Here is a 13,819-nt window from a genome sequence, read left to right as displayed (position 1 = left end):
GGTCAGCACCTCCGGCGAGCTAACGTCTTGATAAGTTCGCTGACAACAAAATAAACACTGGAGAAGGCCGAGGAGGCGCGAGCGTGGCCGCTGGGGCCGGCCCACGGCGCAGCACCACTGCCGGCCGCCGGGAAAGGCAGGCCGCTCTTCCGCTCTGCTTGGGGCTTTGGTGAAGGAGGAGACAGAGAAGCGACGAAGGCGAAAGATCTCCCCGTGTGAGCAGAAGAAGGGAAGATAGGGGAGTGACGATTCTGGAGAAGCGCGCGCTGCTTGCCAGCCCCGGTGCGGTGCTGCGCAGACGGACTCAGGGCAGGCCTCCGCGCAACCGACCTCGACCCCGCGCCCCGTCCCAAGCCCACTCCAGGGACACAAGCCATCCGCTCCAAGGGCATTTGAAGAGCTGACATGTGGGAAAAGCGTGGCCAGGCCCCTAGGACCGAAGAAGGTAACACCCAGGAGCGAGACCCGTGGCTGCGAGCGAGCAGAACCGTCAACGCCCAGCCCAGACGCGGGGACGGGTGGCGAGCTGCTGCGCGGGCTCAGGAAGACCAAGCACGTCTCGTTAGATCGTTTCTCTGGACATTGTTTAAGCTCTGAAAGCGACCAAATTGTTTCAAAACGTTGCCAGTAAAAATCATCCTACGAGGAATGCAACTAATCCTTTTAGGTGCCTGTCAACTGCTTCCACAAAAGGAATCCGATTTTTCAAACCGAAGAGCCCCAAGTCTTGGGGAACAGATTTATTCCATGCCAGGGCTTTCCGACTGCACAAGCCGAGGGGTTCCACCTGCGGAATTCTGAAGACGCGTGGGAGAACATTTGTTGGCGCCCTGCTTTGCGCGCGTACGCGGCGGAGTGGGGCCGAGGAGCGGGAGAAGGGCAAAGAAGATTAAATTCCTCACAGAGAGAAATGGCACCCTGAGGGCCTCCGCATTTTAGTTTCGTCCCCTGCACCCCTGGTTACTTTTGAAGAAGAAAAAAAGATCCAAACTTGGCGATGACAACGTCATTATTTTTATTGAACGTGGAAAAACTCTAAAGCGCGTGTTCACCCCCCCCACCCCCACCACCGCTGTCCAAAACTCGGACACTCGGCCTAAGTTCGCAAATGGCAACTTCTGCAAGTGGCAAAATATTTATCGAAGAGCTTATAAAATAACACACAAAAAATACACGGTTTCTGCACATTTTCTTTGGTAATAAACAGCATAAGCAGAGCAGGAACGTGCCCGGGAGGTTTCCACTGGAGTTTTTGTAGTTAGCTCTTCAAAAAATAGGGGTGGATGGACTCAGGCTGTTTTGGTCAGGCTGTTTGCAGTAGCATCTGGGGACCTGGTCATCCAGTGTCCCCCTTCTCAGAGCTCCACAAAGAGCCACAAAGGTGATCCTTCTGCAAAAACCTTGGAGGGAACGCACCACCAAGCCACATAGACATAGCATGCTGTGGGCATTTTGTAAATAAATTGACCATCCCAGAAAGATATTGCCAAGAAGCCATTGGCAGTTTACTTTATATCTTAGCAAGAGGTGGGGTCATGGTGTGTGTGTTGGGGACGGCGGGGGTGGGGGGTGTCTGACGGGGAGGATACAAGGATTGATTTTCTTAAGGGAGAAAAGAAAAACAAATCCTAACCTTCTCCCCACTAAAATAAAATAGTCTAATAACATAACCCTTCTCCTGTTGAGACGAATGACTTGGTTACCATGTCGTTGGAGCAGTGTGTCTATGTAACAACAGGCAGCATGATGATGGGACTTCTTTAACGAGTTTCCTATATTTAAAGAGGGAATAAACGGATTTGCAATATAGCAGGTGCTCAATAAACAGTGCAGATTAATCCCACTTTTCGAAGCTTAGGAGTTAAAGACATAATCAGTAGATTAGTAAAAGAAACCGAGTAGGAGACTACAAAAGCAGATTTAAAAACACCCTTCGTTTGTTTATTTTAGAAAAGGAGGGAAAATTATCTGTCCAAATACACATTTGGTTGAAATGAAACACAAAGCTATCTCTTAGCCTCGTTATTTCGAGGAAAGACTAGGTAATAATTCGCTTCCTAGATAGGGGTGGGGATTTTGAAAAAAGAGGAATTATATATTCTTAGCTGATTTAAGAATTAGAATCTGCCCCTCCCCCACTTTCCCCCAGAAAAATAAGCATGGGGGGGGGGGGAGTCACACAGGATCCTAGTTCCTCAGCATGGATTTTATGCTCTCCAAAGCACTTTCACTTAATTATTTGATTTTCAAAACTCACCCACCCTCATCAAAAATTTAGAAAGCTCCAAATGAGAGTGAAAAAAATGATCTCACACTTAGTTTCACACTAGTCTTTTTCTCCCACAGGCCCTGGAGAGTTTTCTGGTTTGGTTTGGTTTTTTGGCTTGTGATTTTTTTTTCCCGCTCTCTCTGCAAAGTCCATCCTCCTAACATAATGTCACCCTGCACATTGTCATATGCATGCAATTCTACAGAAACAGCAAGTGCCTTTTCCTCCAGAATAAGCCCTTAGCGTAGACTTTTCAAAAAAAAAAAAAAGAAAGAATCACTTTCTGGCTGGAGATACCGGTCTCCCACCTATTTGAATGAGAATTCCAAGGCGAGTGAACGGAGACCCGCCTGCTTCAAGCCATTCATCTGGGCCCTCCTCTCTGCCAGCCAACTATGGAGCTGGAGTTGTAAGATAGACCTCCTCAATCAGACAGCCGTGGTCTTCCTCTGGTCTGGGAGCCACAGGCCACACTCCACCCTCATTCCCATCCCATCCCACCCCTCCCCGCCCCCAGCAGGGCTTAAGACCCCCTGGGCCTAAGGACTAAAAGTACTCTGTAAGCACTTCCTATGCCCAGCAAAACACCCTTCTTGAAGAAACAGTCACTGTCTCTTTAATGGTAGTAGAAAACTATCCTCCCAAACCTTCTCACTTCAGACTCTGAATTTCCAGATTCTCTAACTAAACTTCTGATACCGACTTCTTCCCAGCGTGAGATTTTTGCTGTTCTTTAATATGTAGGATTCAAAAGGGGGAAAAAAGTTTCTAGCTTTTAAAAAAAAGAAATTCACGTTTTCTGTAAGAAAATCAGTGTGCTCTTGCATTCTGTCTGTCCTTGGAGAGCCTGACACGTACACTCCGCACACTGGGCTGTGGGCTCACAGTTAGGCGGGCCCGTCCCTACGCTGGCTCCAGGCTGGACTTCTCACAGCCAAAGGAAGCAGCGATCCCAACTCCTGCCTGGATTTCCGCGAGGCTCCTGGCGGCTCCTGGCTGGCTCCTGGCTGGCTCCTGGCGAGGGCGAACTAGACAGGGAGTGTGGGTTTGTCCCTCCAGCCTCAGAAATCTCTGGCAAAGCACGTAGGGGTTCCAGGTTGGGCTGGCTGGGTGGGGGGACAGGCAAAGGAGGTTCCTGTGCAATGGAGGTTGGATAGAGGCTAAAAAGAACTTGTTCAGGCCACAGCGTGCGCAGCTGTGCAAAGATGGCAAAATCTACCACTGTGCATCTGTGGGGGAGACACATGTGTTGGGGTGGGGGGAGTACTTTGTTTCAGCGTAAAGTCAGCTGAGCTGACTGGTCCCAGAGCCTGGAGGAGGAGTCCTTAGTCAGGTTGCTTAGCAATTAAGCAAACAACTTCAAACTGGTAGATCCTGACCACTAAAAATCAACAAAAAAAAGCAGAGGAAATGGGTAAAAAGGGCAAAGGTGAGCTCTGTGTGTGTAAAGTTTGAACGACTGCTGAAGCAAAAGTGTGTGTGTGTGTGTGTGGCAGGTGGGGGGAGATGCTTGGGGCCGTGTCCTGTACAGGCAAGGCAGGTGGAAGCAGCATCCAAGCCAGAGCGCATCTGAAACAAGAACACCCAAGCGACGTTGCAGGGCGTGGCAGAACACACAACCTCCTGAGGAATCCACAGCCTTCTACACCTCAGGCAACTTCCGGTCTGTAAATGCCCATGACAGCAGCCAAGTGGTAGTGCCACGTGGTGGGGTTGAAAACTAAGGCTTCAACGCTCTTGTCCCAGGGGCTGCAACCTTGGCCAAGGCGTTTCATCTCCTCTGGAGTCTCGGTGTGTTTATCTGTGAAATGGGATCAACAATAACTCTTGTCCACACTGGACTCAGTTGAGAGAAGCCACTAGTAAAAGGCTAATGTGCGGTGAGGGTCTCGACCGGAACAGAAGGGAGGAGTCCCTGGTACCCTGGTAACATCTGCATCCCACGTGGTGCTGGTCACCTGGGGGTACTCGCTGTGTGACAGACCATCGGGCTTTGTGTACTGTCTCTCTCTCTCTGTAACCCCAACCCCAACCACCCAAAATGGCGTACTTGCCATTTTAGTTAGGATGCTCACCCCAATGTCTGGAAGCATTGCAAACAGGGGGTCAGGAGCTCGTAGCTTCTCATCTTCCTGTTCCCCCTTAGCCTCTCCAGCCCACCTGGAGCCTCAACTCCCGACCAACCGATGATCACCAACCATCCGCACTGGCTCTTCGCTCTTTCTGGAGAGCATTTTCCTGGTCAAGAAGCTAGAGACACGAACCAGGAAGTTTCCTGCATGCCACAGGGGTCAGCAATAAAACAGAGCCCAAGCTGTTCACATCAAGAGCAAAGATGTGATTAGAGAGATGGGACGTGCAAAGAAATGATCTGAAAAGTGATTGCAGCAGGGAAAGCCTAAGCCCCCGACCAGCTGGTCATGATCAGCTTCTCTGTCTTTCTGTCAGATGTAATTGTATCCGTGCTGGCAGGCTATTTATTGCTGAAGTCCAAGGGCCAGATTTTACACTAAACATATTTACACATTTACGTTCATGGTCCTATAAACACACCACGTTTCCCTGGCCGTGACATCAAACACATTTACCCACCAAAAGCATATGTCTAATTACAAAATCATAGAGGAGCAGGGTGGCAAGTGTGCAGGCCTGTGTGTGCCCATGTGTGTGACCCAGCTGCACCACCAGGCAGCCAGCCTTGACAAGAATGGATGTGGACAATGCGGGGGCCCATTTCACTTGTCCTCTGCTCCCCAGGCCTGTCCATATGTGGCTTAGTCTTGAGGCGGGTGTCTGTGTGTGCAGGGGTGCGGGGTAGGGGGACGCTCTGGCATTCCAATTAGATGCACATTTTTGCCTCTGCCCAGGAAGCCCAGAGACACCAGCATGGTTCCTGGGCAGATTTCTGATTGGAGCCTGAAGCTGAGAGGACCTACCCGTTGTCCCAGAACGACTTTTCTCCGTGAGTTAAGGGCACAGGTGTGAGCAGAGGATTTTTAAAACCTCCGTAGGGCCCTGGATTCCTGGTTTTGAATAGTAGGAAGGGCTCCCAGTGCATCAACAGCAGTTGTAATAACAAGGGTCGCTGCTCCAGGCTCCATCCCCGGTCAAGCGAGGAAATCAGAGCCCCCAGGGCCAGTGGGAGGAAAACTAGACAGGTACAGCGGCGACCTCAGCCGGACGGACGGACGGCTGGTGCTCCATCAAAATGATCATCTGCCCCCATCCCAACAACCACCAGCCCAGTTCCCAGAGGCAGACTCGGGGAGACGCAGTGCCTGCACAGAAAAACAAATTTAAAAAGGGGGAAAAAAACTGGAGGGCAGAAGCCTTCTGAGAGAAATGTGGACTCCGTTCCTCCTAGGAGTTCTGACAACAAAACATGTCCGATTTCGGGCAGGGAAGGATGGTTAAGGAGTGTTCGGGGAAGGCAGAGATGACAAGCCATTCCGGCAAGTGCCAAAGTGGGAAAGGCTTTCGGAATTTTCCTTCTTTGCCTTCCGAATTTGTTTTTTCTTCTTCATAACAGGAAAGGAAGTGGTCCTTTAAAAAGAAAAAGTGTGTGTGTGTGGGTGTGGGTGTGGGGGGGAGTCGGGATGCCGAGGAACCAGGTTCAGCACTAGCTTCTTATTTTAAAGACATAAAATAATCACCCCACGGGGGTGGGGAGAGAGACATGAACGAAGGGGCAAGAGAGGTCATGACACCATGTGTGGTACGAGGAGCAATTCAGCCCATAAGGGCTTCATTACGCGCGCAATAGATAACATTTGGCTAAATCTAGCTGCAGATTAAATCTCCGTGGCGTAACCCGGCCCTGAAAGCAAAGGCTCCTTTTTGTGTGGTCCTTCTCCGGGAGCCGCCTGAACCATTAGCCCCGCTGCAGCCCTCTCTCTATTAGCTGCAATTCCCTCCCGACTGCGCCGCGGTCATTTGTGTCGAGGCTCTACGGGGGCGTTTGATGAGCAGAGAAACAAGGCGACGGGAAGAAAAGCGTCGGGTTAATGAGTTGTAGCAAATCCACACTTTGTAGCCGGGAGGAGGAGCGCTGGTGGCCAATGTTTGTCCAACTGGTTTATTTTTCCAGACCCAGCCTATTGAGGAAGGCTTGTTCCAGCAGGCTTCGCCCCTACAAACACACAAACATCCTTCTGTTGGCCTTCAAAGAAAAGGGGACCAGCGCAGGATTTGCATGCGAATGAGGAGCCCCGGGAGGAGCCGTCCTCGCCCATCAAAGGCTGCGGGATCCCGGCGGCCTTTGTTCCAGCACCTGCTCGCCCGCACCCCTGGCTCGCCGGGCCGGCCTGCGGCCCACGCGGTCCACTCCTCGCCTACCTCTCAGCCCTGGCCTGGCGGCCCGCACCCTCCCAACCCCGCACCTTGCCCCGCAGCTCTAGCTGCCCCTCACCGATCCCCCCCACTCCGGTGCGGTCGGCCTTAGGGGAAGGGCCGAGGGGTCAGCCCCAGACCCCGAGGGTTGGGGGAGGGAGGCGACAGGACGCGCCCTGGAACACCGAGGTACTAGCCTTGCTTTTCCTCCTGTTTTAGGACGAGGCAGCAGCAGTGCCCGGAGGGGGTGGGGGAAGAGGAGGCGCGGGACAGCACCGCGCGCCCCAGCCCTTCTCGCATTCACACCAACACGGTTGCAGGACGGAACCGGTGCACTGTCTTAGATACGGGCGTCTGAACCCGAGAGGCAGGAGGGCGGATCGCCTGCTTCCAGCACATCCTTGCGTCGCGCAAACCTTGGAAAATACTCGCGGCTTTGTCTTTGCCCTCTCGGCCTAACCACTTCCTACTCTCTCGCTTCGCCTCTGCGCCTGGCGGAAGGCCGCGCCCCCGCCTACCCACGTCCCTGTAACCGCGGCCGCCCGCCAGGCTCCGGCGTCCTCCGGGCCCGGGTCTGCCCGTCTTGGCAAAAGGAACTCCTGCATCTACGATTTGGGTCTAACAGTATTTCAATTTGTACCTCTGTACTTAGTGTTAAGTTTGAGGGCGTGTTTAACCTTTGATTTAACCTTTCCCAAACAGAAAAAGAGAAAGACTTTTATTTCGAGTCTCATTCCGTTCTGACTGTCCTCCGAAGGGGCCGAGGGCAGGACGTAGTGGATAGCACCAGGAAAGACTGACCGACCTTGCAGACTTTTGTCACCCCGAAAGTTAAACCCGTAGTTTAAAGTGGATGAACACTTCGTCTGCGTTTAAATTACGGATCGCATATACCCTTAGTGTTACAGGCCACAAGAACCAAGCCAACCTCACGTTTCTCCTCTGGAAATAGAAAGTTCACCAATGAAAATACTTACAGTAGAACAAGCTACTCTGAATCACTTTCCTGTATACGTGCAACTAACTCCACAAAGACCCAGTGACTTCCCATGTTCTTAACGCGAGCACTATCCTTAAAAAGCTGCCCTACAAACCTTATTCACTTAAAAAGAATTTCAACATTAAATTCGCTTTTCCAGTTTGAAGATCCTCTTTATACAATAGCTGGGATTCCATCTTAAACCCTGGAATCTTCAAATACAATTTGCACTTGCACTTTCTAACTCAGAGTTTTGAGAGCTGTGTTACTGATAAGCCTCCCGCACATTCTAATAAAAGCATTAAGCTAGAAACCGCCACTGGGTTGCTGTCACTGCAGGAGTCTTGCAGGAAATGTTCAGCCATATGCACAACTGTGTTTAAAAAAAAAATCAGTGGAAATTGAGGTGGGAACTCAACAATTCTTATCCGAGTTAACTGTGACGGCTTTTCAGATGCCTGAACACTAAAAAGATCTGGAAATGCATACCAAGGTTACTTTCATTTGTAGTCATTTAAAAATGACTTCTGATTTCCTGCGATGGTTTTGCCTCAGGAAGTAGAAGTGAAAAAGCTCACAGCACGGCCGTGGGTTGACTTCTCTTTGCAAATGATACTTAGGTTGACTCTCTACCAGCTTCCTATTTAGCTCCCACAGAAGCTTTTTCTAAACAGAAAAACTACGAAGCGACAACTGCAGCCAACTGTTTCCATGAATTTTCTTTAAAAAGTAAGCATTTTTATTTCTGAAAAAAGTGTAAAATCTTACATTAGAATAGTACAATAACTGCCATAAAATTTACAATACTCCTTGTAAAGAATATGCAAAGTACAAAATAAAAATTCCGCGTGTCTAGTAACAAAACACAGGTTAAAATAAGAAATGATAACTTTGACTTTTTTCCTGCTTGTGTAAACATGTCAATCATTGCTTCCTTTTCAGGCGAAAGCACATTAACAGACAAGCGTCCTCCAATTAAAAGTATTGCTTCGCTGGCATTTTTTTCCAGTACTTTCTCTATTTCTGCATGCTTCTTTTTGAGCAATATGACTTTTTGTTAAACGCCTGGACCTGAGAATTTCTACACCTCGAAAAGGCTTAGGTGGCTTTTTCTTTGCCTTCCAAAGTCAAGGAGGAAGGCCCTAACGCTTAACCGACAGGGGCCCCCACCAGCCCCCTCCCCAGCCCGGCGGCACCGGGGCACCTTTGTATAAATAGGGGGACCCGGGAGCCGAGCCCCGCACCGGCTCCGGGGCGGAGATCTGAGGTGGCGAACTCGGGCGCGCCTCGGGGAGCCGACCGAACCCCCAAACCACCCAGCCGGAGAAAGGAGCCGGGTTTCCTACCTTCTGTTTGCCAAGCGCGCGCGCGCGCTGACAGAGCGCTATTAACAATTTGAAATCCTAGCAGTAAAGTTTTCCACACTGGACAGGGCAGTCCCTTGGTGCAGAGTCCCCAGCGCGGCCGACGAAGAGACGGACGAGGCAGCGGCGGCCGCGGCGGCCACGAGGGAGCGGGTGAGCGCGGCGGCCGGGCCCGCAGCCGCCTGCGCCGCGCAGCCACCGGCGCTCCCGGCCCCCGACCCGGGCGCGAGGGCCGGTGCGGGCGGCGCTGCGGGCGAGGCCGCGGGAGAGGCCTGCGCGGCTGCTGCTGCCTGCGCGGCGGCGGCGGCGGCTGCAGCGGCCGCGGCCGGGCCCAGGCTGCCGCCGATGATGCTCTCGATGGAGAAGGGCGAGCGCGCCAGGGTCGAGGCGCCCGGGCTGCCCGCCTTGGCCGCCGAGGCCTGCAGGGGCCCGGGCAGCGCGGCGCCGAGCGGGTGCGGCCGGTAGCCGAAGGCGGTCCGGGCCAGCTCGGCTGCCGCTCCGTGCGGCGGGGGCGGCGGCGGCGGAGGCGGGGGCGGGGGTGGCGGCGGCGGGGGCGAGTGCGGGTGGAAGGCGGCGGCAGCAGCGGCCGCGGCGGCGGCGAAGAGCGCGGAGGGCGGCGCGTAGGGCGGCAGCTGCAGGCCGTAGCCGCAGCCGTAGGGGCCGTAGCCGTAGGCGTGCGGCGGCGGGGGCGGCGGCGGCGCGGGCGGGAAGAGAGCGGCCGCGGCGGCGGCTGCAGCGGCGGCGGCGGCGCCCGGGTCTCCCGCACTGCCCGCGGGTCCCGCGCCGCGCAGCAGGAGCGACTCGGCAGCCGCGGCGCTGGGCGCGAGCAGCGGCTGCCGCTTAAAGCGCTTCCTCCGGCGCAGGAAGCTGCCGTTGTCGAACATGTCGGCCGACTCGGGGTCCAGCGTCCAGTAGTTGCCCTTGCCCGGGTTGCCCGGCTCGCGGGGGATCTTGACGAAGCAGTCGTTGAGCGAGAGGTTGTGGCGGATGCTGTTCTGCCAGGCGGGGAACTTTTCCCGGTAGTAAGGGAAGCGACCGCTGATGAACTCGCAGATCTCGCTCAGCGTCAGCCGCTTCTTGGGGCTCTGCAGGATGGCCATGGTGATGAGCGCGATGTACGAGTAGGGCGGTTTCACCAGCGGGTTCTTGACGCCGCCGCCTCCCGCGCCCGCACCGCCGCCGCCGCCACCGACCCCCGCGCCCGTGCCCGCGCCGCCTCCCCCTCCGGCCCCGGACCCCGCCGCCGGGGCCGGGCCTTGGGGCGCGGGGGAGCCCGCCTCGCGCGGGGCCAGCAGGATGTCATCGTCGTCGTCGTCGTCGTCCTCCACGTCCTCCAGCTCGTCCTCGCCTGCATACGAGCGCCGCCGCCGCCGCCGCTGCTGCCGCCGCCGCGCGGGCACGGCCAGCCGGGGCCCACCGCCGCCGCCGCCCTCGTCCTCGTCCTCCTCTTCCTCGTCGTCGTCGTCCTCTCCCTCCCCCACCACGTCGATGTCTGTTTCCTCGGCGAGGCCGCAGGCATCGGACATCTCCGTGCTCAGGGTCATAGCTGTAGCGCGGTGGGGCGGTGCATAGGGGCGCCGGAGTCCGGGCTCCCCGTGCGCCCCAGCCCTGGACTCGGGTGGCCTGCCCGGTCCGGGGGCGCCACACTGGGGGCGAGGCGGTGGCCGGGGTCGCCCTGTGACTTTGCAACTCTCTCGCCGCCGCGGCGGGCGTCACGCGACCTCCGCGCCGCCTGCGCTTTACGCGCAGCAGTCCGGCCCCAAGGACTTGACCTTCTCCTCCCAGAGCGCCTTCGGCCGGTTCAGCGAAGGGGTGCAGGGTGATGGTGGCAGGGCCGGGGCGGGCGAGTCCGAGTGGCCAGACAGGACGCGCGAGAGTCGAGGCGCAGAGCGCGGAGAGGCCGGGTCTGAGTCCAGGAGAGGGCGGACCTTCCCTGGGCTTATAGCAAAAGGGAGCCTGTCACATGGTGTGCACGTCAGAGCGCGGCCGTGGCCAGGGAGGAGTGGGGAGTGGGGGGGAAGCGAGCTGAGAGATCAGCCCGGCTCCGGAGGGAAAGTTCAGGCGCAGGAGGGGGCAGCCCGGGCGAGGGCGGGGAGCCAGGAGGACCCCACTTTTTTCGCCAGAACTGCCGATCCTGGCGGTGGGCGCGGGGAGGGTCTGTCCAAGATCCCAGCCCGCTGTCCCCTCGTTGGCCCTCCAACCTAGCTTCACAAACCCAGACCCCACGGTGGACCCGCTCCGGGGCCTCCTCGGAGCCAACCAGCGGAGGGCACCACTTCCCCACCACCAGGTGGTCCCAGGTGGGGTGCCCCGGAATCCGTCGGGGTGAGCGCCTCCCCCAGAGCATCTGTTGAAAACTATTCCCCGCCCCTCTCCCCACTAAGCGCGGTAATAATTGTTTACTGACCCTTTAACCCGGCTCTTCTCCAAAGACGTTTGTTTTCCTTTATAGCTCACAGAATGCAGGGTAGTAGGGGTTCGCTCACCCACCTGCAGTTGCCTGCCTCGGGGGCCAAGGCAGCAAACCGTAGCTGGGCTGGAGGGAGAGGATCCGACGGCCTCTTGGGAATGCAGCAGGGCATCCCTGAGCACGGAAAAACGAATACAGCATTTTAGGAACCATGCGGACACCGGCAAAGTGTGCCTCGCATCTAACAAGTTCTTCCGTAATGCCCGGGAAGGGGCTGCGTGGTTCTCGGTTAAAAATAACATCCTTTACATTCCAGTCAATCAACGTGTCGTGACCGCCCCAGTATATTAAAATGCTTAAAAACACGAAGCAATTTTACGCCAGCAGGCTCGGTAATAGAAAATGTGAGCACACACACAGGAATATTAAAAAATATAAGTTTGGAAATTGCGTAAGTATTTCTAGTATCTTACGGTAGAAATAAACGAATTTTTTAAGATCTCACTCAAGTTCCATTTGATTCCTCTCTCTTTCTCTCTCTCTTTCTCTTTCCAAGTAACAAGATGGAAGAGATCTTCCAGAGACGATGCTATTTTAAGGGTTACATGTCCTTATCAAAATTTTTTTTTTTTGATTAGCGGAAAAGCCCAGTCGTTTGCAGAATTCACATTCGTGTCGCTTTGCTTTCAAAGTGGGGGCCTTGCCTTAAAAGCAAAAACTTTCTGAATTAAATGACCAGTTTGACCTAAACTGAGAATCAAAGCTCGCAGCTTCCTGTAGGAATCCTTGGAGGTCCTAGTGAGTAACTCCTAAAATGTCCCCTTGCCGCCGTTTAAAAATAAAGTGGTCGCCATCCAAGACTCCTTAAAAAATCGGGTTTATTGTGGCCCAGGACGGCTACCGCCTCGTCACACTTACAAATGACCCATTAAATCTGCCACCGCTCTTTGAAGATCTACGGTTACGCCCCAAGGTCCTAAATACAGGGTTGTTGATTGGCTGTAGTTTGATAGATGGCCTGACCCGTGCCTTTTTTGGGGCGGGGTCCGCCGCGGCCCGCGCCTGCGTTCCTCTGTGCGCCGCGATTCAAGCCCTCCGCGCCGCCACAAGTCCTCCCCAGAGAACCCACTTGGGCACCAGAAAGTTTAGCTTTTCCAAATGCTTGGCCGCCAGCCGAAGACACAGCGAGATTTCTATGTGTGAAGATGAAGCCTAGGCAGAGAATTTACTCCCCCGCCGCATCCAGGCGCGGGCGTCCCGCGGGGCCGGCGGTTCCCCCGCCCCGGACTCCTCTGTCCAGGAAGGGCGCGCCCGGGACCTGGACGGATTTGCTGGTCCCTCTCCCCCAAATGGCTAGAGGGCTCTTCCCTGAAAACGTCTGGAAAACGTGGCAAGTATCTGCTCTGGCCGCTCCTTGGGTGAGTGCGGGGAGTTCCCGGAGGTTGCCAGAGAAAGTCCGCGGGGAGCAGCCACCACATTTGCGGCCCAGGTTTCCAGAGCCTCAGGTGAGCTTGGCTAAAGACCCCCATCCCCGCATCCCATGCGCTTTGTGCACCAGAGTGCGGTTGCCCATCTGCGTGCGACCTTCAGCTCTGCGCTCCGGAGTCCCCAAGCGTGCCAGCCCAGGCGGCGGCTCGCGGCTCGCGCGCCCCCGTTCTCTCCCTAGCCGCTTTTTCCTAGTAAGCTCCCAGTTTTCCGCCTCGGCTGGAAAACCCCTGCCCGCGCCCCTCCGAACGTTCCCTTCAAGCTGGTTCCCGGGACCTTCCACGCGGCGCCCACCCTCCCGCGCACCCCGCTCGCGTGGACGTGGAAAGGTTCCCGCGCGAGCGGGCGCTGCCCTCTTGCGGCGGCGCGGCGCTGTGCCGGTCCTCGTCCGGCTCTCGGGGACTCGCGCCGGGCCAGGGTGCCAGGGCAGCTCCCGGGCATTCCGCCCGCTGGGCCTAGACCGGCCAGGACGCGCCCAGGGCCGGCGTCTGTCAGCTCTTTCCGCGGCTGGTCTGGGGCACTCCTGGAGCGCTCTGAGTCCTCCTTGTCGCTCCAGTCTGCACCTCAGGACTCCCTGTCCCTAGGCCCCCGACCCAGGGCGCCGCAGGGGGGGGGGGGGGGGCGGGAGAGAGCTCGGGATGCGACGTCACTGGTCAGGAACCGTGTGCTGTGCACATCCTGGGTTGGGGTTTCCCATGAACATGGACGTGAACGCGTTTTCAACCTTGGCGAGCCCCTGAGCGTTAGAGTGCGCGTGAGGCCCTGCGTGTGCCTGGCGCTTGGAGCGGGAGCGAGAGGGTGGCTGCTTCCCGCTCCCCAGGCAAGAGCGCCTGCATGGCTGGGTCTTTCCTCCTTTTTGTAAGAGACCTGCCCTTACTGCTTCTTTGTGTCTAGAGAACTGAGGGAGGGGGTGGGTATGGAATATGTGTAACGTGTATATTACCATTGTAACCATTTTAAGGATACCGTTTAGAGGTTGTTCC

The 13,819-nt window shown here is 55.8% G+C and overlaps 1 protein-coding gene across 1 annotated transcript; it reads right to left on the bottom strand.

Annotated features, from left to right (window-relative positions):
• Positions 1-8,750: 8,750 nt before the first annotated feature.
• FOXD1 (forkhead box D1) lies at positions 8,751-10,943 on the bottom strand. The gene has a single exon (XM_058656330.1). The coding sequence runs from the start codon at positions 10,483-10,485 to the stop codon at positions 8,965-8,967; it is 1,521 nt and encodes a 506-aa protein (XP_058512313.1). The 5' UTR covers positions 10,486-10,943; the 3' UTR covers positions 8,751-8,964.
• Between the last annotated feature and the right edge of the window lie 2,876 nt (positions 10,944-13,819).

Source organism: Ochotona princeps, chromosome 28, assembly GCF_030435755.1.
Source record: "Ochotona princeps isolate mOchPri1 chromosome 28, mOchPri1.hap1, whole genome shotgun sequence".
In the NCBI taxonomy this organism is placed as follows: Eukaryota; Metazoa; Chordata; class Mammalia; order Lagomorpha; family Ochotonidae; genus Ochotona; species Ochotona princeps.
Note: the sequence above shows the minus strand (reverse complement) of the source record. Positions and strands in the feature narration are given on the sequence as shown.

Excerpts from the sequence above, each read along its gene's own strand:
- FOXD1 (XM_058656330.1), bottom strand. The coding sequence starts at position 10,485 with ATGACCCTGAGCACGGAGATGTCCGATGCCTGCGGCCTCGCCGAGGAA.